Below are 22,361 nucleotides of genomic sequence, written 5' to 3'. Positions count from 1 at the left end.
AAAAAAAAACCAACAAAAACAAGCAGTGTGCTAAGAAACGCAAACCCGCTGGGATGTTTTCAGCCTTGGCTGGAGCCGCCGGAGCCCCCCCCGGGCCGGGCGGCTGCCGCTGGCCGGGGCTCAGCGGGCGGCTTTCTGGGACAGCCATTTGCGATCCCAGGCGGTGCGGAGCCGGCTGTGCGGGCAGGGCAGAGCCACTCCACCTCCGCTCGGCACCGACGGCAGCGGCATGGCGCTCCGGGGAGCCTGCCTGCTCCTCTGCATCCTCTCCCTCGCCCAGGTCTCCAGCCAGCAAACTGCCAAAGTCCGGCAAAAACCTGGGGCTTCCAAGAAAGGTAAGAAGCGGCGGCACCTTCCCCACAAGGAAACCTTGCGGGGGATGCAATTAGCCTGGTCCTTTGGGCATTTAACAGCGCTTTAATGAAACTGTAAAAGGCATCTTAAAACCTAATGAAGTGTCTTTCCCCCACCACCGCCCCGTGGGAATGACTGTGTGGCCCTTCTGTAAAGCAGTGAGGGTATTGAAATGCTTTTTGGGGAGTTGTACCTTCGATAAATCTGATGGAGCATCTTGGTCAGAATTTCAGAGGGCACCGCATTTTCCGTGTTATCTCTAAGGTTTGCCCCGCACTTTTCCTCTACTAAAATCTCCATTTCTATGACCCCCTACCCCTCCTCATTAACTTTACAGAAGCAAGTGGCAGATGACTGACAACTGTTGTAGATTTGGAGACAAGAGTAGGCAGATAATATATAATCCATTAAATACCAACATCGATCTTCATTTTAAAACGCTTGCCCCGGGTGTATGTCAAGCTGTACGCAGGCTCCAACTACTCAGGCTTATCAGAGGGCAATGCACACAAAAAGATGCCTAAGTTTTCTTTTCCCTGGTGGTGTTGGGTTTTTTTAATTTTTTCTTCTTTTTTGCTGCTGCCCCAGCCTTTCTCTTTCTGACTGAATGCACCTTAATTATGGGAGCAGGCAGGTCGGGAAGCAGGTTGCGTTGCAGTCCGGCGGCGTGTGAGCCCGCCTGCCCGGTGCGTCCGACTGCACTTGCACGGGCTCAGACTGCTTCTGGCAGGCGCTTTCCTGCTTGGAATGAAGCAGAGAGTGAAGAAGCATCCCAGGAATTTGCTTGGCCGGGCTGCTCTCTATGCTCACCCGGTGTCTATTTTCATTGGATCCCATCCTTGAGAAATTTTTCCTTTTTCTCCCATTAGATCTTTCTATGAAATCACGGCATAGCTGCTTATTCCACATCCTTAGTCTGTGGCTGTTTTCTAGAGCAAAAAACACCCCCTGGGTGCATTTAGGGTACATACATGCATTGCACTCACTGGAGGTACTAAGAGAGAGATCAGTTTCTCAGAGAAATCTTATTTTCCTCTCTGTATCACTGCAGCTGCTGTTTGTAACTGATTGGTCACAAGAAGGTGGGAGAAAATTCACCTTTTTGACAGGAAAATTGGGCTCTGATTTAAAAACATTTGAGGAGAGGTATCCTGAAAAATCAAGCCATCTGCAACAGCTGGTGGCAATTTTTACTGAGAGCTTAGGAGTTGCTTTGCAAAGGAGAGGTCAAGTTTTCTGTGGGGAAAAGGAGAAAAAAAAAAAACCCAACTTGGCATTTTTTGGCCAGATGCATCCAGCCCCGTGGCAGGTCAGCTGCCCTGCCTTTACTGGAAACTTCCATCGTTTCTTGGTTAATGCCAGGGGGTGGGGAAGGGGGGAGGAAAGCACTACAACTGCCCTGCCAGGCTCCTCTTCACCCCCCAGCCCCTGGCCACATCCAAGCCTGCCTGCCCACCTGCTGCAGGGGCCAGGGCTCAGCTGCTCCTGCCCTGAGCGATGACAGGATGGTCGGGTCCCGTCCCATCCCCAACCCCATCCCAGCACACCCCCTGCCTTTCACCCGGGAGGGTCGGGCAGGGTGAAGCCACTGGAGGATTGGGGTGTTTGGCTGGATTTATTTTTTTTTTTTAATCTGTTCAGCCAAACCACAGATGTTAGAAAAGAAAGCAATGATTCAAGCCAAGCTTTTCCTCTCTTTTTGTTTTTCTTACTTTTTTTTGGTTTTTTTTTTTTTTCCTTCTTTTTTTGTAATTATTGCTTACATTTGGATCTGCTTCAGAACAAAAATGGTGCTGTTTCAACATGAAAAAGCCAAACCACAACATTTAGGAAATGCTGAGACAGCACATTCACTTTGCCTGCTGTTGGGTTTTTTCACCCCCAAATTGCTCTCCAGTGATTTTTCCAGATGCAGCAGTTCAGCAAACTCTCCCTGAACCCCAATGTCTTGGGGGACAGGTGGGATTCCAGCAGTCTTGTTAAGAAGGGTGTCCAGGGAAGGCAGGTGATAGCACCTCCCAGCTGGGGGGGGGGGGGGGGGGGGGCAGGGGGGTGCTCCCCTTGGTCATATTGGAGTGCTAGGGGCATCTTTGCATAGCACTCACGTGTATTTTTAAGGTAATTGGAGATGGAAATCAAAGCCCGGATGCTTAAATCATCGGATAGGGACAGATTTGGGCTCCACTCCTGATGCCACCCAAAACTTCAGTATAATGGCACTTCCCTGAAGATGCCTGTGAACACTTACAGTGATGCAAAGCCACCGCAGGTGCATTCGGTCCCCTCCTCTGATCCAGGGACAGACTGCAATATGGGACCTGACCTCTGTCTGGGACATCTGTGGAAACGCCTTGTGTTACAAGAACTACTGATGGCCAAGGTTGGATGACAGATACTGTGAACCAGAGCGATGCTCACCCTGCTGGGGGACAGAAACACATTCAGGTGGGAATCAAACAGATGATGCTTAGCTGAGCTAAGCAACCCAGATATAGATCCAAATTTCATATAGGGGTAGTTAGATAATCAAAAAGAAGTACAGAGGGATGTGTTTGTTATTCAGCATATGATTAGAGTAAGGAAAACCAGGCAAGAGCTCCCATTTGCAGCGTCCAATATGTTACTGGCTAGGCTTTCAAACCGAGACTGTTGTGACTCGCATCCTTCTGTGAGTCTTCTTTTCATCTTGTCTCTGCCCACGCTTAACCCCGGTGCTGACACTCAGACACCCAAGGACCCGCTCCAGCTCCCGCGAGCGACACTGGCAGCTGCCACGCTGGCTTCAGGCACAGCAAACCCAAGCTATAAGTAGCCACGATCATGGGCTGTGGGAGGCAAGCCTTGAGGAAGAGACAGCGCAGAGGCAAACCCCTCTGGCAATAACATAGAAAACTCAACTCCTGTTTGATGCAGCCGCGGTACTGGCTTTGTAGCCGAAGTGCAAATCCACTGCTCCCAGTTCTCCCTGGGACACCCCGCTGAATGCGCTGCTGTAGGAACATGCTGTGGCCCGGGATTTGGGAATGAGGTGGTGAAAAGGGACAGGGCCCTTAGGCAATTATTCAGGAGGTGTGTCACCTTGTGTGGCACCTTGTGTGGCAGGGACCCTCCAGATGGGAACCCACCAGCAAACTCTGCTGGAACAAGGTAAGGAGCTGCCCCAGCAAGACTAATTGGCAGGGCTGTGGCCCTTGGATGTTACTTAAACCTAAGTGACATCCCTTCTGCTGCCAGACAAGCTCCGTGGAAAACAAAGGGCATTAATTAACTGTTTCCCACAAAGTGTTTTCATCAAAGGCAGCAAAACAATAACTAGTGCCTCGGTGTTAAGTGGGCCCATTAAAGTTAATTGAGCAATGAGCAAAGCAGCTTAATGCCCTCCTGGTTCCTCAGGCTTTTTATATTCAGGGCACCATGTAATCTTTGGACTGGTGGTTTTGGTCAGCATCCAAGCTACTTCTCCATTTGCCTGGTCTGGTGCCTTGGCCCCTCATCTCCTTGACCCTTGAGGAAGCCCATCCTACTGCCTTCGTGAACAAATTGTCCCCTTTCACCCCATGAGGACTACCAGATGCTTATGCCAGGCAAGGTAAAGCAATAGGAGCAGCAGAGATAGCGTAATGAATACAAATGCCTCAGTGTTCGATCTCCTACCATCTCCAAGACATTAAGGGTCCTTCTAGTTCTAGACAGGAAAAATCCAAGTACCAATGAATAGCTGGTTGGAGCCATTGTAGAGGCAACACACCTAGCAAGACATGGACTTTAGTAGCTGGTTTAACCAACTCCCCAGCCAAGGAGGTGTCTTCTCGTGGCAGGAGAGCAGGTTTTGGGTACCTACACTGGGGATGCTGAAGGCAGAGGGGAGACGGAGGCAGCTGTGATGGCCTGAGGGCTGGGGTGGCTGGTGGTGCAGGGCAGACCTAGTGGAGGTACTCCAGCACTTCCTGCTGAGCATCAGCCTGGCGAGAAAAGCGCTTTCCTGCCAGCGCAGACAGGGGCACAGCAAGGAGTACATACAGAGAAAATCGTGCGTTAGGGTGTTGAAGGGAAGCTAGGAAGGTGTGCTGTGAGTAGAGAGAGGGAGGGCGTGTTTTTGAGGAATTGAAAAAAAATAATCCTATTCATCAGCAGCTTGAAGTTCCCCACAAAACACTTGTGTGTGGCAGGACTCCGGCTCAGGCAGAGCAGCACTAGATGGTGTTCTGCATTTTGGGAGCTTGACCCCAGTGCAGCACCACCCCAGGTGAGTGCCCTACACAGGGGCTCCAGAGATGAGCCCCTTGCAACATTCATATGTGTGACCACCACCCCAGCACTGCAGCAGCAGCCCAAGGGGAGACCCCCTGCAGCACAAATCCCCATAGGGTGCAAAGACCCGAAACCCAAACTGGGAACCCTGTGTTGACAGTGGAACCAGGCTGGTGAGCACTCACTCTGATGGATGTGTGACTGTCAACAGGTGTTGACTTTGTGGATTCATTTTGTTTGTCTTTCTTTGAGGGCAGAGAAATGGGGAGTTCTGCTGATAAGAACAGCTTCGGTTGTGTCCCCTGGGGATGCAACTAATGTTTATGCTCCTCCCTTGATTCCTCCAACAGATGGTGTGAGCCTCAAAATGATTGAAGACCTGAAGGACATGATTGACAACATCTCTCAGGAGGTTGCTCTACTGAAGGAAAAGCAAGCACTCCAGACAGGTAAAGGACTCACTGAAGGCGGCATGGCTTTTGCTTTGAGAGAGGAGCTGCTTATAAAGCGGCTACTATCGCTCCACACGTTCTGACAAGAGATGCCCAAGTGCCCTGCAACAAGGAGTCCATCACGGGGAGAGCAGCTGGGGAATCAAAGCAAAGTGCGGGGTCATTGCAATCCCTCCAGGCAGGTGAAACCCCTTGAGCAGTTAATGACTTGAGTTGTGCAGCATGTGCCCTCCCCCTTTTATGTGCTAGAGCTTCCCTTTTGTAAAGCTATGGATAGTTCTATGACGCTAAGCCAGATGTTAATTTTCATTTATGAGTTGGAAGTATGGGTAATGGATTAGTCTGTGCTTTAGTCAAATGTAGCTTACGCTTTTGTCCGGCCCCCAGTGAAATGGTGACCTGGTCTCTTATATGTACCATGCTGTTGCCCAGGGAACTTCACTGGAGGTCGGTCCCACCACGCTTCACTGAACACATATAGAGGATGGTCCCAAAATGTCCATCTTCTAGCCAGGCTCCACAGTTATTCTGTGCAAACTCCACCGATGTTGATGGGAGAGAGATTTGCAGAACGTGAAACAGAAATGAGATGAAAATGCAAGTTAAGGAGATTTTTTTTCCTTGAAAGAAAAGGAACACTTAAAAGCAAAATCAAGGCTTTAGTTCCAAACTCACATTCACTGAGATGTAATTGGTTTGGATATTAATACATGGCTCTGATTAGTTATTGTTTGGCTACAGTACCCTGCATTCTCAAGATTTAGAGCTTAAAAGAAAAAAAAATATTGCCATTCTTAACAATAAAGTCAGAGGCAAGTAGAAATTTCCGCTGAAGACCTCGAGCTATGCAAGCATAACACTTCTGATCAAAACTTATTAAAAAAAGGTGGGTTTTTTTCATCTTGCGTAATTAAGATGATTGAATTGGCATTGCAGACTTTCCCCCCAAATACTCCAACACTGGGCAGTGCCCATCACCACCTTTGCCTCCCACAAACCCGTGAGAGAAGAGCAAGGCCAGGGGAAGGGGCAGGAGAACCAGGCTGTGCCTCCGCTCCAGCGGTGGCAGAGCCCAGGAGGGGGGCAGGGGCACCCCGAGGTCCATTTTTCCCATCGGTTTGCAGATGGGGAGGAGATGCAGGAGGGAGGGGGCCCCGGGACCTCCTCACAGCCGAGGGTTGCTGCGCAGCCTAAGCAGTGAAAACTGTTGTTTGGCCGCCACGTTTGTGGCTGCCGCTTCTTCCCAGGCACCATTTTTAAAACCAATTCCCTTTCTGTCTTTTTGTTCTGTTCATGTGGTAACCTCTCAGTCTGCCTGAAAGGCACCAAAATTCACCTCAAATGCTTTCTCGCGTTTTCGGAGACCAAGTCGTACCACGAGGCCAGCGAAAACTGCATTTCGCAGGGCGGCACGCTCAGCACCCCGCAGAGCGGGGAGGAGAACGATGCTCTCTACGACTACATGCGCAAGAGCATCGGCTCGGAGGCAGAGATCTGGCTGGGCCTCAATGACATGGCAGCGGAGGGCAAGTGGGTCGACATGACGGGTGGCCCCATCCGCTACAAGAACTGGGAGACTGAAATCACCACCCAGCCCGACGGAGGCAAGTTGGAAAACTGCGCAGCTTTGTCAGGGGCTGCCGTCGGCAAGTGGTTTGACAAGAGGTGCAAAGACCAGCTGCCCTACGTCTGCCAGTTCATGATTGTGTAGCGGCAGGGGCTCCCCCCTGCCCGCCTGCCACCCGGGTCTCCCCCCTGGGCAGCAGGATGATAAAGCTATAAGTATGTGTACATGTACGTATGCACACACGCACACACGTTCAAGTAGAGTCACTCTTTGCAGAGAGAGTCGTCACGGCTCGGTGTCGGATTAGAGAGCATTAGAGCATTGTGTTTGGCCACATCCAACCCCGTTAGCAGCTGCATCGTTCTTACTAAGGCGTGATTTATAAATATATTTTTTTACACAGGGAATTTATTAGGACAGGTCGGTTGTTTCAGCAAAGAACCAGTACAGCAGTCCAGCCTGGCAGAGAGCCGCCTTGCCTGCCCAGGGCTGTTGCTCTGCAGTGTCCTTTCCCATCTTGCTGAGCTTTGCTGGGACACCAGCGCAGCTAGTTCTTGCTTTCTTCTGTCTTGCTTCCCCGTAAGCCCTGGCAGCAATCCATGGGAGCTCCTTGTTCCTCACAGTGCCCCGATTCAGGCTCCCTGTGGATCAAGGTCCTGCCTCCATGAGCAGGGGGAGTTACTCCTGCTTTGCTTTGAGATACACAATTGGGCTTATTGGCCAAGTACCAGCTGCTCAAAGGGTGGTTCGACTAGTTTTGTTATATGCATGAATGAATTAGCAAGTAACAGGCATGGGTCGACTTACTGAAAAGGCAAGTGTCTTTCCAGAAGTGTTCCCCACTTGCTGGTCCTTTTCTCATCTGCCAGAAGCCAGTTTCACTGATTTCAGTGGGAGAGCGGGACCTGCTGCCAGTTATTTAGAAAAAATCCCATCGGAAACTTGGTTTATGCTCCAGCATTATGAGGGAAGCAGCGATAACATAGTCAGTCAAATATATTCTGGGAAACAGAAGATGAAAATATTATATCAATAACAGAATCATAATGCTATTAGGGAATATGCTGCCATATAAAAAACAACTGTGCATTGAAAATGAACCCCAGAACAACTTATTTCAGCAGCTTTAGGAATCACCTGACCTGTTGCAGTGATGGAAACCCAGCTGAAATAGTCCAGTCCTTGTTGGTCCAGGCACAGTCCTCATCAAACACAAACCTGCCGAGTACTGTTTGTGCCGATAAAGTCATGCCCTGCTGAAGGTCTGGCCTCAGTAATTTTTTGCTGGGGAAAGGGTTAAAGAAACAAACAAAAAAGTGAAATAAACAGCAACGATGGGAAAACAGTGCAGGGTCCCCCAACAGCTTAACGAAGCTTTGCTGGCTGTTGGCTGAAAGGTATCAGCGGTTCTTTGCAGTCCAGTGCCTGGAAGTAGCCCCTCCAGTTGGGGTCACGTCCCCCTGCGCTGCCAGGTTGGGGGTCTGGGGACATGATGCTCTTGAGGAGCCCATGGGAGAGGTATCTCGATTTGCTGCTTTGTTTAAAAACAGTAACGGTGGGTCTTCTAAGACATCGAGTGGGAGCCAAGCTGGAAGGTTCATAACACACACACGCACATACACACACATGCAGAGTGCACACTTCCAAGGCTGTCACTATTGCCAAACTCTCCGCTGTTCAAATGACTATAAAATAAAGAAATATATATAGCTTGCTGAAGGAATGGTGTTGCGTCAATGTGATTGGAGTGCTTTCTTCTCCTTGCATTTCTCTTCAGAGCAGCTTCAGGGATCTGTCAGAAGGTCAGAGATATCAAAGGCAGAGGGGAAAAGCAGAAAGCGAGAGCTTTATCCCGCCCTATGATATGGTTTATAGGATTCCCCCCACCCCCCACCCCCCCCTTGCCGTTATCATCCCAGTCACATGCCACATGTGGGATACAGGCAGGGAATCCTTTTATAGGAAAATAAGATTTCCTTCCTCCCCTTGCTGCTAGGAAATGTCACTCTGCGATACATGCCAGCTCAGAAGAAAAGTCCTTCCCTCACCCCCGTTTGGCAGCAGTAGCAGTGCTGGGGGAGGTGGCACCTCAGGTCCCAGCACAGAGCCAGCGCTTCCCGGGCTGCCTCCCACCTCCTCTGCAACAAGCCGAGCTGCAGCATCTCCAAGCATCCCTCTCCTTCCCCCACTGAGTTGGCGACGACTTCTCTCTCCTCCTCCTCAGCACCCCACAAAGGAAAGAAGATCATACATGAAGAAGACAGTGCTCCACACCCGTCTGGGAGGTTTCAGTTGCTGCAGAACTGCATGTGAAATTAGGTTGCTCTTGCACAAGATGACAGCCCTTTGCTGAACTTTACTCTGGACCCCGATCCTGAAGGTTTCCAAAGCTCTTTGCTGTAGGTCACAGTTACACCCTACAAGCCAGCTTGTCTCAATATAAACCCTCTAGTTCCCTTGGCACATGATCCCTCCACATTTTGAGATACAAAGCTGGAAGTGTTGCTGCCTTTGATCCTGACTGGTCATAAACCACAAGGTCTTAAAACACAAACGTGTGGTCAGAGAAGTGAACAGAGGGCTTCTATGGGAACTAAAGAGGGGCAATGTGAAAGCCATGGGCCCTGGCAATGCTGAGCTTTGGGGAAGACGCGGGTGCTGTAGCGGGACCATCTCTGCGTGGAGTGTGAGTCTGAAAAACAGCCACGGAGATGGATGCCAAAGGATATTCCCAGAGAGGACATTGAAGACTCAATCTGTCAAAATCTAGAAAATAACAAGTTGCTCTCAGCAGATTTCTTGCTCGTATCTCTCTCTTGCTCTCTATTTTCACATAGCTACGCTCCTGCCAGCACCATTCTTCATAGATGTTTTGCTCTTCTAAAGCTGGGAGGAGCACAGGAAAGGGTGGCTTTGCTCCTGCTGTAGTTGTTGGATCCAGGATGCCAAAACTGACCTTGCAGTTCCAGGGTTGCATTTATGAGTTTAGTATTATTCTACACGCTGTTTCTTACTATGCATTATGGATTACGAATTTTGTTTTAAAAGCTAAAGAAAAAGAAATTCTAGAAGATACCTCACCCTTGCTTACCACAGCATTCTTTTGCTTGTTTGTGGCCAACCCCATGTTTTGTGCTCACGGTGAATGATGGGGTGCAGGGGTTGAACAGGGGACACTGTCTGTCCCCACTCCAGATGGGCTCAATGGGAACTGCCCAGAGCAGATGTGGTCCATCTGCTGGGAGCTGGGACAAGCATCACTTCTTTGATCTTCCGTTAAATCTTTTTGGCACTCAAGCCAGAGAGCAACATCTGCTGTCCGCAAAGCGTGGTCACAACCGAAGGCATGCAGACTAATGGAAAGAAACCTCACCTCTTCCCCAAGAAAAAAGAAATGTGGAAGCGATCACCTCTGAACCGATGTACTGCGATGCCTGCAGTCTCCAGCAAACCTCATGTTATTAAAATAGGAGATGTTGTGTATGTAAGGTCCTGTGCTACTGATGGCGCTGCTCAGCTGCCTGAGGCTCTGTAACACAGCGGAGGAAAGATGAAGCATGAATCGTGCATACATTTATATAAACAAAAGTTACTAGGGGAGCACACAGAATTACCCCCGCGCTATGCTGTCCACAGCTGACTTCAACAGAGCTATGCTAATCTACCCAGCCGATTTCCCCAACCCCAGTTCACCAAGGTCCTGAAGTACCGGCAAAGGACTAAATAGTTAAAAGTAAAATGGTTAACCAGAAAATGGGTAACACATTTCTGAAGTATCCCTCCGAGCAAAGGCCAGAACAGCACACTACGACCACAACCCAGCGCCCTGGCCAGCAGCCATGTTGCTTTTGGCTTCCACCAGTAAAAGGGCCAGGTAGGCAAAGTGGGTAAGAATTTGGAAGTCACAAGTCAAAAGCTTGTTTTGAGCCCTGAATGCTTTTGTGGGACTCGGTCCTTAGCAGTCCTGGGTGAATTCATAGCAAGAGTTTGGTGACATGGGAAAAGGACCCCAAGCAGCCAGAGGGTGAAGATTCACACTCAGAACAAGCAACCCAACCCCACGCCTCTGCCCTTTATGCCCAGCCACTCAGCCTGGGGGTTACCCAGACCCAAGGCTCTCACCGCACCAGCTGTGCCCTCTCCCTGTCATCTTTTGCAAGGAACAGCCCCCAAACCTCTGCTCCTGCCTGCCACATGGGGAAGGCACTTCCCACCTCCAGCTGTGGGATGAGACCGCTGGTAGGACACCCCGCAAAAAGGAAGGAGAACTTCTGCCCCTGCGCTGAGCCTTGTTGTTCCTGTAGGCTCTATTGTTTGGTCCCGCTTCTCCATAAGCAGTGAACCTCATTCAGTACCTGACCTCTCAGTCCCACCTCTTGCAAATAAAATGAAAACTAAATTAAAGATACATTTTCCCAGCTCACAAGCCACCATAGGCAGGGAAGAAACACAGATCTGTGACGATCAACAAACAAGGGTCAGCCAGACAGCCACTGGGAGCATAAGTATAAAACAGTTGGGGGTCACTATGCTGATGGAGAGTATAAAAATCATTTCTTCGGGGGTAGAAGATAAAGCAGGGGATGAAAGAATATCAGCCTGTGGTGTACAGAGTGAAAAAACAGTGGTTTACCCCCTTTATCTCCAGTATAGAAGTACCTGGAGGGAGTCTAAAGGTGACGTCTAGGAACTGTTGCGAATACAGCTAAAACCAAACATCTGAGCTGCGACCGGCAGCCAGCAGCCTCACCGCCCCGTCCTGCCCCGTGCAAACAGGTCAGTGGCTGCATCACCTCGCTGCAGCCTCCCGCCCGCACACGTGTGCTGGGGCTCAGGCCACGGGTGCTGGCACCCAGCACCTGGTGCTTGCTCACCCGCGCTGTGCCCTCAGCGTCCAGCCTCACCCCAGGGAGGAAACAAAACCCCACAAACAGCCATGCTGCCACGGGGTGAGGCCATCGACTAATCGCGGAAAATACTCACTTTCGCTCCAGCCCTGTTGGAAAGCTGAGCCTGCGCTTGCTGAAGAGAGCAAAACGCGCAAGCGGCTTGCCAACCTTGCAGGCTGGCAATGAAGAGCGCGTCCCAAGAAGCTCTGTTTAGGAAACACTGTTTGGGAAGCACTACACCTTATAGAAAGGAAAATACAAAAGGGGAAATAAAACCCACAGCACCCACTGCTTTGCAGAAATGCCCCCCGGCCAGCTTAATTTCCCACTGCACTATCAGTAACCTTATTTCTATCCCACCCATTGACAGGGATCCCCAAAGCCAGGTCCCTGGCATTCAGTGTTGTACCCTGTTTCTCAGGATCAACGAGGCCACATCTGGAGCTCCAGGTCTGGTTGTGGGCTACCCAGTCCAGGGGGGACACAGGCTTACTGGAGTGAGCGCAGCAAAGGGCCACACCAATAGTGAAGGGACTGGGGCAGCTGCTGTATGAGGAGCTGGCGAGAGCTGAGGCTGCTCAGCCTGGAGAAGGGAAGGCTCAGGGGTCTTACCAACACGTTTAAGTGCCTGATGTGGGTGGGTAGGGAAGACAGAGCCATGGGCACCAACTGAAATACAGGAAATTCTGCTTAAAGAGACTGATAGAATCATTCAGGTTGGAAAAGACCTTTGAGATCATCAAGTCCAACCGTTAATGCAGGATTGCCAAGTCCACCACCAAACTATGTCCCTAAGCACCACATCTACACATTTTTTAAACACCTCCAGAGATGGTAGAGAACCCTCTTTCTCTGTGAGGGTGGTCAGACCCTGGCACAAGTTGTCCAGAGAGGCTGTGGAGTGTCCACCCTTGGAGATACTCAAAAGCTGATTGGACATGGCCCTGGACAACCTGCTCCACGGGACCTTGCTCTGAGCATGGGGTGGAACCAGGGGATCTGCAGAGCTCCCTGACAACCTCAGCCAGTCTACACAGACACCGAGCAAGGGTTCCTACCTACATAACTGGTTCCTCTTCTACAGTCACAGGAGAAAACCAGGCATTTCAGGGGGAGACCGACCTAATGTTGTATTAAAAAAAAAGGCTGTTGTATAAAAGCCTTCCTACAGAGGAAGGTTATCAAGAAAGACAATAAAATAACCTCTCATGAGATGGGATCTCTCTCCATAATGTTGCCACAGCTCTAGATACTAGGTTTTGCTGCTCTGCCAAGTAAACTTCATACAGCTATTCAACCAAAAGCAAACAAAATGTATTTTTATATTAAATGATCAGTCCAAACACATAATTCACAAGTGGTTAGATGCAGTTGTGAATCAGCTCAACCACAGGGTCAGATTTGCTTTACTGTTAGAGCAGGGTGGTCCATGGGCAGCTTGAATTTCATCCGGATTCACGTGCAGTGTGGACACTGCTCTGTCTCTGGAAAGGCTTGCATTCAAACCCAAACCCCCTGAGTGCTGAGCCACATTGACACAGGGGACCCAAACCCCAGGAGATGGGTGATGCCACAGGTCCCGCCTGCCCATGCACCAGCACAGAGATGCTGCCATGCATACGCATGGAGGCTGGCTCTTGCACTTTGTTCTATAATGTATCAGAGCAGCAAGCCAAACCCTCAAGCGGGCAGACCTTAAACGAGTCAACTTTTGGGAAATGCTCCAGAAATAGCACTGGTTATAAACACAGTTAAACAATTGGCTCCTTTGAAGAGCGAGGGCCTGGAAGGAGCTGTGTGGGTGGGGTGCTATGTACCTACAGCAAGCGACTGACAGCCTGGAAACTGAACCTGCCTTAAAAAATGAAGCAGAACAACAATCAACGCTTTTTAAATCCCTAAATTAAAATGTGTGCACCAAAAAGGGATGTGAACACAGCGAGTAATTGTAGCGTATCGCTAGAAAAAAATAAGCAATTCTGAAAGCATGGTACTGGAGAAAAAAACAACAACCACCTTACATATAAAATGTGGAAAGCCTAAAACCAAACAAAAATAACCATTACTGAGAATTTTTCCATCTTTTGAACATTCACAGGAATTGTTATGCCAGCCTACACAGGCAGCCTATTTTCAAGCCTGCTGGAACCGCAGTTGTAGGTAGTGTCCACAGCCAGATATAAAACCACCTCATGACTTTTATTAGGTGATAAATGTCCATTAAAAAGAGCAGACAGCCCTGGAGGACAAACTGCAGTGAGCAGTGCATGCATCCAAAACCAAAGGTTCAGCCTTTGATTCATGTCCTAACAGGGAGCCTGGATGATCCTGGAAGTCCATGGAAAAATTACAGCCTTGAGTATCAGGAACTAGATGCATCAGGTGAGACAGAGCGCATGGTGCTGAGATACTGCCCTGTGATCACCCACCTTCTCACCTTCCCCTGCGGAGGGCAGAAGACACTGCTCCTTTCCTGCCATCCTTCCCTTTTCCTGCTCTTCTTCCCCTTTCCCATTGCCCTGAATTCACACTCCTTGGGAATTAAAGTTGGTTGCTCCAGGCACGGGGACTTGGAAGTTGCATAGAAATTGTCTGTTAAAAAAACCTCCACCACATAATCTGACAGTTCTCTAGCCTGCGTATCCGTCATCCACCCACGGAAACTGCAGCATGTTAGCACTTACCTGCACACATTGTATTTTGCAACAATTCAGCTACTTCTCCAGCTGCATCCCCACGGCACAGAGCAAGCTGGGATATTCAGTGTAGCGTTGAGGTATCCAAGTGCAGCACTAGGAGTTCAGCTAACAGGAGCAATGAGGAATTACACATACCTGCGGTCTTAAGCCATACCTGGTCCAGGAACCCAGTTCTCTGTTAAATTCAAGCCTTCCCAGGCAGATAAAACAGGCCAGCACCACAGCAGCCAGCCCCTCTCACCCCTGCTCATCTCATGTACAAGTTCCCATCGACTTGCTCCCCAGCCGCTCTTAGCAGAGCTGCAGGGAAAATCCAGCTTTGTCAAAGGAGAGGGAAAACTGAGAAGACTACCAGTGTCATAACACCTATGTTCCGGCCTTTTGCCACAGCCACACCCCAGAGACACGATACTGCTTTATTCATTGGGAAAGGTAACCAGGCGGTGCAAACTTCGCCATGGGGAGCTGGTTTAGAGGCACAGGTTGGGGCAAGACAAGGCTCCTGGGCATCAAGCACCCAGGCGCCACATGCACCCAGAAATGTCTGTGTTAGGGCTGTGATCATTCATGGCGCAGAGGGCACCCGAGTATCACAGACATTGCAGACAGGGGACCTCAGGTTTGAATTCTGCACAGTGAAAGACAACACACACACACAAAATAAGAGACATTAAGGCTGTAAAGCTCTGGATCTTGATAGAAAAAAAAAAAAAAAGGAGGATGTGAAAATTAAGGTCACCTGGAAATCTCAATTCAACACTCTTCATCCATTGTATCATCATGCATTAGCTGTACCGGTTATTTCATAGTAGGGTTAGTACATTTACTGCAAGCATAACAGCAGCACTAACCACAGCAAATGCTATTACAGCAGCAGCTTTGCAGAGAAAGATGAAACAAGCACCGAGGCAGAAACATGCTCTCCCGCTGTGCAGGAGAGCTCCTCTTCTCTCCCCCCTCCCTCCCATTCCTGGGCTGTGACCTAGATGTGATCAGTTTCTCAGCCAAAACCCAGAGTCCACTATCGATGTTGACAAAGTTAGTATCTCACATTCCTACTGTTGTATAAAGTCATCTAAAGATATTGTGCTGGCAAAGGTTAGGCAGAATAGCGATGTAACTAAACATCATGGCTAGGAGGGGAGGCTTGGTAGTCAGAGAGGTACTAACTTCAACTAACACCACCAGAAGTAGCTTGTGGTTTGGGAACACCCAGGGGCAGCATGCTCCGTTATTGTCACTCCCAAAAGCTTTGCGCAGCCTGCCCGCCCACTGCACCTGCGGGACACTGGTTGATTTTTCCAGGAATAAAAAAAAAAAAAAAAAGTGTCATTCACAGCTCCTGCCACAGCAAACTGGGTGCCCAGTGAGTCTGCATCCTCACAACGATGACGTGAGACAATGCAAAGTTTAGCATACATTATGAATTGTTGACAATAAGATATACCAAAATGAGGTGAAATTACCCCAAAAGGAAACATACAGGAAAGCATCTAATCTCAGAATAAGCAATAAGCTTCACCCTAATGATTAAATTTAAAATTGGTATCTGAGCCTTCAAGAGCAAAGGAATGCATTATTCTCATCATCTTTATTTACTTCGAGGTAAGTGGGAGGGGAACGGCTGCTCTGTTTTGTTCCTCAGTAGCAGAAAGTCACGGAGTCATCACATCACCTAAAGCAAGGTGTGAATGGGTGGAGACATTTTTACTATGGTAAATGTTAGTGAAACTATTACGGATTTTATAAAGCATATCTTGAAAAGAGGTTATTGGTAGCGACGTCATTCGTTGCCTTGTCCGTGGACCTGGCTTATTGTTCTGCACACTTCCATCTAATTTGGTGTCTAGTTAGGTATTACTCATACGAGAGGTCGTTCATGACAAGAGGAGTAATAGTTCCCAGAATAATGTGAGGTTTTCCTACATATATTAACCGTTTCCCAAGTACTTCTCCAGCTATTTGAGATGTAAACCAACTATGTCAGGTACTGCCACCTCATTCAGCACTGAAGCAGCTTTGTGGCAGCCATACTAGCAAATCTCACCCAGCAGCTTTGCTGTAACCCAAGCAGGTTCAAGTGTGGCTAGGGTAAGAAATACGCTGTACACAGAGGTTAAAAGTATTTCACTCCAGCAGCGGCTGCTGGGTGTACATCTCATAGAGAGCATTCACCAAAGAAATGGTTTCTGGACAATTCTACCTTGAATTTGGCTGTTTGGCAGTGTGGGGAGAAAGGAAGACAAGACATGAAAATACAGCAGTATAAGCCCAGAAAGGGGGTTAAGGCAAAAAAATCTGCTCTTCAGTGGTGCCTTCAGTGGATTCATTGACAAATAGATCAGCCTCTCCAGGCTGAGTTGTCTCACTTCCAGCAGTGTCACCTCCCCCAGCTATAACCCAGGCACAGACTCCTTAAGACTCACGTCCCATGAGCAGCAACGGGAAACGTCACAGAAATCCAGCACCTCCTTTCAGCTGAAGCTGTGTCTTGTCCTTTAACCCAGACAGGTGGCTACAAAAACCTAGGGAAAATGTGTAGGAGTTTGATCTGCAGAACTGATCAGCCAAAAATCAGATGTTAGAATACACCAGTACATAATAAATTGCCCATTTTCCTGAAACGTTTCACTAGCTGGGAAAAATATTAAATTGTCTTCTGGAATATTAGACATCTGCATGAACCTGTATGCTTTGCTAGGCTGGTTTAAGATATTTAGAAACTTGTTCTCCCGTTAACCCAAAGCAAAGAAATTAAAGAGGAAGATCTAATTGCTTGCTGCCTTTTTTATTTAATTGCTCTAGAAGACAAAGCTAAAGCGTTCACTGAACAATCATACCAGAAGATTTCATCGTGCTTTTGCTTACTTTTTAGGGTTTACCACTTATTAAATAAACACTCATTAACTTAAGGAAACAAATGAAGGGAAAACATACATAGGAAACTTTTCAAGATTTTGCATTGGCAAAGCATTAAGCTGCAAAAGTAATTACCAAGTATCTAAACAGATTTGATTTGGCAGAAAGTAGAAGTTTTGTTTCACTATGGAAACATGAAATCTGTAAGGATTCAAGCTTTTGGGTTTGCATCTAAGATGATTATTCTTATACGAAAACATTTATCCCAGCATTTATCTTTAAAGCCCTCACTTTTAAGAACATTGGAAGTCATGTCACTTAGATAAGTAGCATAAATCTGATAGTTCCTACAGGGTGAGAAGGCACCAGCGGATGTGCAGGTCTTGCAAGTTGAAAGCTTCACGCAATCATGCCCTGAAGTGCAAATGTGGAGTTTAGTATGAACAAAACTCTACCTAGCATCTTAAACTGTAGAGCAATCATTTTTTGCCTTTATTGTTAACCATATGTTACAGAACAACACCTGTGTGTATTTGAGTTTGGGTTGCTTTTTCCAGAATCCAGCAATTAAATAAAAGTAATGTTTTGAGAGGAGAAATGCATCATTAATTCGCTTAATTTTTTTTTTTTTTAAAAGCCAAACAAACTTTTAAATAAAAAGCATTTCCAATGATGAATTTGAAGCAGATGCTAAAACAATGGGCTCAGGAGCCTGCAGTTCATACTTCATTTAAGGCCAGGTCCTTCTGTGCAGAAAACTAGAGTTATTCACACATACTTAACAGATGCTTTGTGGCAATTAATCTCATGTAGGGAAGAAGCTGTCTGTGTGGGCAGGCTGTCTCATTTTTTAGCCCTCTAAATAAAGATCAAAGGCAGGGATACTTCTCCCATAATGGCAAGTGGCAAAGGTTCAGGATATCCTAATATCACCTCCAGGCAAAACATGCCCAGGGCTCACGAGAAAAAGGAACACCCACACCTGTCCCTGTTGTGTTTGAGGAGGTACCCCCTGAAATGGAAGCATCCCCCCACCCAGTATTCACCCACCCCACCCCACTGGAGGACGCAGCCCTTCCTGCCTCAGCAGGCACCAGTGATGGCCTCGAGTAACATTCAAACATGAGCACTCCGAAGGCCTTTGATAAATATCATAGAAAAGGTCAGTCTGAACGGGAAAAGCCTGTGGGAGAGCTCCAACACCCCCGGCTGCCAGGAGGCCTAAGGCCACTCAGAAATTCTGCATTTCTGGAGGAAAAAGGCACATGCAACAGCAACAGCAGCAGCGATGCCCTTGCTGGCTGATGGAGACGTGCTGGGACCTGCCTGCCTCTGGGGGAAACTGGTTTCAAAGCCAAGCAGCTAGGCGTAATTGAGCCAAGCACGGAGGGGCTGTGGCTGTGCAAGCACTGCGTAAAAAATAGTGTTTAACCCTTGCTGGGGAAAACAGCAGGTAGGTCAAAGTTGTTGTAGGGACCCTGATGTACCCTGAAACTCTGTTTGCACACTTCACGAGCCTGCTCTTGTTTCCTAGAGTTGGAAAACCCTCCACCCATAAACAAACTGAAACAAAAACCCACCCAAACACCACACCAGAAAAAAACCCACAAACTCAGAACAAAAAGCTTCCAGAATAAATTAAAATACATCCAGGAGATCTGTAAATGCCGGCTTTCTGCTTGCTAGGGCTCAGCTCCCTTCAAGCCAGTCACATCTAGCAAACTTTAACCCTCCTGCGCTCGCCTTCGCCGTTTCTCCCCCCTGATGGGAGGAGAGGCATGTGGCACTCCCCTCGCCCTCTGTGGACCACCATTCCCTCCAGCGCAGACCTGCACCTGCGTGGGACAGGCACCCTCTTCACTGAGCAACATCAAAGTTCAGCTTTATGCTGACAATGAAATAAAAAATAACAATAACAAGGGAAGCACATATTTTACATGAAACATTTTGTTTCTTCTAAATAACACTTTCTGAAATCAAATAATTTCCAGTTAGAAAAAAATAAAATAGTTTTGCTGCAAAGATGACAGGACATCACCAGAACGTTTCCCCTCAATTTTCTTCTGAGAAAACACCTTTCAGAAAGTGAGACTGTTTTTCTAGCCTCATGTCTAAAAAGGTGCTGTGTGCTGATGGAGTGTTGCTCTATTAGAGCATCTGCGACAGGACATGTCATGGCACTCCGTCGGCTAAGAGTGACTGTAGCAGTTGTATCAAGATAAATACACATGTCTATATATAAAATACACACTCAGACACAAATGTAGCAAGAAACAAAGCAGTTCCTTCAGTTTTTGACAACTCACCTTGCTCAGAAGCATAAAGCCTGACTAGTGTGCAGCAGCATACCAATTCTTTCATACAGGAGATGGATAGAGCCCAAACCACAAAAACCCTCTTTCATATGTTAGGGGTGCTGCTAATTAAAACCATTTTCCATGCTTCATTTACGTTGATGGAACAACATGCCAGCAGTTTCTAAGTCTCTGTAGAAGGACTGTCCCTGCAGGCTGGATCAGTTTTCCACATCAGAATTCCTCAAAGAAAGTTAGGTAACCCATGCTTATTTAATTGCTGGGAAGCTATACTTTAGGAAAGATAAATCAATCACCAAGTCAGATGTAGAAAGCCATTCATAATAAAAGGAATGAATCCTATAATTAGTTTGGGGTTTTATTATTATTTTTTTTTAGTTTCCAGCTCCAAAGTTTTTGGGGAGACAGATTTGCTCCCATCTTTGTGCACACTGCAGCCCACAATTAGAAGCTGGCTGGTGAATATGTGCACATGGATGAGGCTTATTTCAGCATTTTGCTTCCTCCCTGCCCAAAAACATGCACGTACTTAAATGTATTCTGTCACACTCACAGGTGTCCCTGGATAGTTTCTTCAGAGTAACAGGAGTTCCAGCACCACCACCCAGGGTCAAGGAGTTGAAGTCTCAATATTACTCTGGTGTCAACAACAACAACAAAACCAACTTTTTCATTTCTTACTGCTGCTCTACAATTTTTGCTCTAATTCCAAGACTAGTAACTTGACTCTTGATTTATCTGGAAATTGTACTAGACTATTTGCATACGTGCGCTTAAAAATGAAACAATTGCTGAGTGTTTTGATAGATCAAGATTTTACAAACCTCATCGATTCAAGCCTAAGAAGTATCTTTTCAGCTTTGCTGCTCTGGGCAGTGAAACTCCGCACTTTTCTTTGCTCTTCAAAAGCAAATTTCATTTGGGCCAGGAGTTTCTGCACTGCTGTCTGCCTATGGACCCCCACCTTGCAATCAATGGTTAACCAGACTTAGAAAGTCTTAGAAAGTTTTTAGATAAAGACCACTGCATAGGAACTACTCCAGGATGGCACAATCTCAGCAAAGATTCAAATGGTAAGTACTTTCATTTACATTCATATTAAGTGGCAGTTTTGGAGAGGCCCAGGGACTCGCCAATCCTTGCTGAGCTTCCTATGCCTTCCAAGAGTAGATCCAACTAATTTAGCCTAGGATCCATTGCCAGCAATTACATGGATCCTCCATAGTAAGGATCTCAAACATTTTCTATGTGCATTAAAACTTGCGCCCCCCCCCCCAATAAACCAAGAAAACAGTCAGTATTTACTGATTCCATACACTTTAATTTAGAACAAAAAAAGGGCGTCATACATTTTAATAAGGGTCTCTTCTAGGCTGAAGGACTAGTCATAGAATGTACTTTTATGCTATTATCCCTGAAAAGAAATTAATTTGGAATCCAACTATATGTATCAGTTGGGCGTGAATAAATTACAAACACCACGACCCTACTGAGAAGCCAGTGAACCATTCACTTTTATATGAAAGCTTCAAATATTTTATAACCCTTCTCCCCAGCAATATAAACACATGCCTTTAAAGACAGAAATTAATAGCATATCACTGGCTATGCGAGAAAAAGGCACGCACAGTCGGCAGTATATTGTCCCAGCAAACCAGATTCTCTAGAAACCCATTTCTATTGTCTAAGGTGATGGTGTAGCTGCCAGCACTAAGACATCAAAATACTCGAGGCTAAGTTTACACACACATGAGGAAGACATACACCAGTTACTCCAGCATTGTTGTATTTTATTTACTTTAAAAAAAAAAATTAAGTCACAACTTTCTCTTAATGAAAAGTGAACTGGAATTTGTGCCTGAACTCTTAGTCTAAACATACCAAAATAAGCACAGTGAAAGTCAACCTTAGACTGGAAACAACTGTAAACTAAGGTTTATATTGCCATACCAAAAGTTATTTATTCTAACAAATAAAAATACCAGTCAATAAGCATCATCATCTTCCTTCAAAGATCAAGAAGTTGTTCACAAAAGCCTGACTTCCACTACATTTTCTTTAGCTACTTAGCAGGAACATGAGCTAAAAAAATTCATCTAAGCAACTGCAGAAACCAAGCTAGAGGGATGAGACAGCCTTGACTTTCTCTTACAGATTTCTCATTCCTTTTCAATAAACAATAAGTAAGAAACATTGACCAGACAAGTCCACAACCAAACTAATCTGATAAAAATGTATTGTGGCAATTCAGTTACCTGAGAGAAACAGCTATCAGTATTGTAAAAAACCCATAAAAAATAACAAAAAAAATAATCTTTTAAAGTTCTCAAATGACATTACAATGACCCAAGTAAACATTGAAATATGTGATTCCAGTGCCTTGCCAGAGATCTAGGAACGCACAATTCTATATTAAAATTGATAAACATAAGCAGGAAAATACATGAAAAAATTAAAAGGCACTTTTAGCTGGCACATTTTGCTATATACTACAGAAAACTGAGTCAGATACGTCACTATACTGAGTCTTATAGTGGTCCAAGCAGTATAATGGTATACACTGTTAAGTACACACACTTGACCAAATAAATAGTCAATTCACAATGCCAGCATAGTTAACATAGGAAGAAATCCAATTATTATTTTTAATGTAAACAGTATTTAGTAAAGACATTTCAATTTTAGACATTATTATATTTTTAACATCATGGCATGCAACACTGTTTAAAAGTTTTATGGCACCTCTGTATCACTAGGCAAGAAACAGTCACGGTAAGACTTTGGAGACAATTTCTCAAGTCATCAAGCCTAATGCTGCACACAAAATTGCAAACATCCTCAGTAACTGCACACCTGGACAAACCAGATGTTTGTATATAAAAGGCAGCTTTATTCATATACCTGTAGTCCCTTGCACAAAGACCTGACCCTCAAGTTTTAAAAGGCACAGAAACCGAGGGGCACGCTAACTACAG

The 22,361-nt window shown here is 46.7% G+C and overlaps 1 protein-coding gene and 1 long non-coding RNA gene across 3 annotated transcripts in view; one reads left to right on the top strand and one right to left on the bottom strand.

The window, feature by feature from the left end:
* Positions 1-4: 4 nt before the first annotated feature.
* CLEC3B (C-type lectin domain family 3 member B) lies at positions 5-8,343 on the top strand. Of its 2 annotated transcripts, none has more exons than XM_080385926.1 (3): positions 5-335; positions 4,956-5,054; positions 6,368-8,343. In XM_080385926.1, the coding sequence occupies exons 1-3, from the start codon at positions 230-232 to the stop codon at positions 6,766-6,768; spliced, it is 606 nt and encodes a 201-aa protein (XP_080242052.1). In that variant the 5' UTR covers positions 5-229; the 3' UTR covers positions 6,769-8,343. The 2 variants fall into 2 exon arrangements, with proteins under 2 accessions (XP_080242052.1, XP_080242053.1); XM_080385927.1 differs by lacking the exon at positions 5-335 and adding an exon at positions 357-2,799.
* LOC308063240 overlaps positions 7,864-22,361 on the bottom strand; it is a 66,801-nt gene continuing 52,303 nt past the window's right edge. The window contains exon 2 of the long non-coding RNA XR_013927895.1: positions 7,864-12,359. This is a non-coding gene — a long non-coding RNA (uncharacterized lncRNA). The remainder of the gene's footprint in view (positions 12,360-22,361) is intronic.

Source organism: Falco punctatus (assembly GCF_963210335.1).
Source record: "Falco punctatus genome assembly, chromosome: 4".
Taxonomy (NCBI): Eukaryota; Metazoa; Chordata; class Aves; order Falconiformes; family Falconidae; genus Falco; species Falco punctatus.
The sequence above is the reverse complement of the archived record's forward strand: the minus strand, read 5'-3'. Positions and strand labels throughout refer to the sequence as shown.

Excerpts from the sequence above, each read along its gene's own strand:
- CLEC3B (XM_080385926.1), top strand. The coding sequence starts at position 230 with ATGGCGCTCCGGGGAGCCTGCCTGCTCCTCTGCATCCTCTCCCTCGCC. Across the intron at positions 336-4,955 it reads ACCTGGGGCTTCCAAGAAAG|ATGGTGTGAGCCTCAAAATG; the intron begins GTAAGAAGCGGC and ends TTCCTCCAACAG. Across the intron at positions 5,055-6,367 it reads AAAGCAAGCACTCCAGACAG|TCTGCCTGAAAGGCACCAAA; the intron begins GTAAAGGACTCA and ends GTAACCTCTCAG.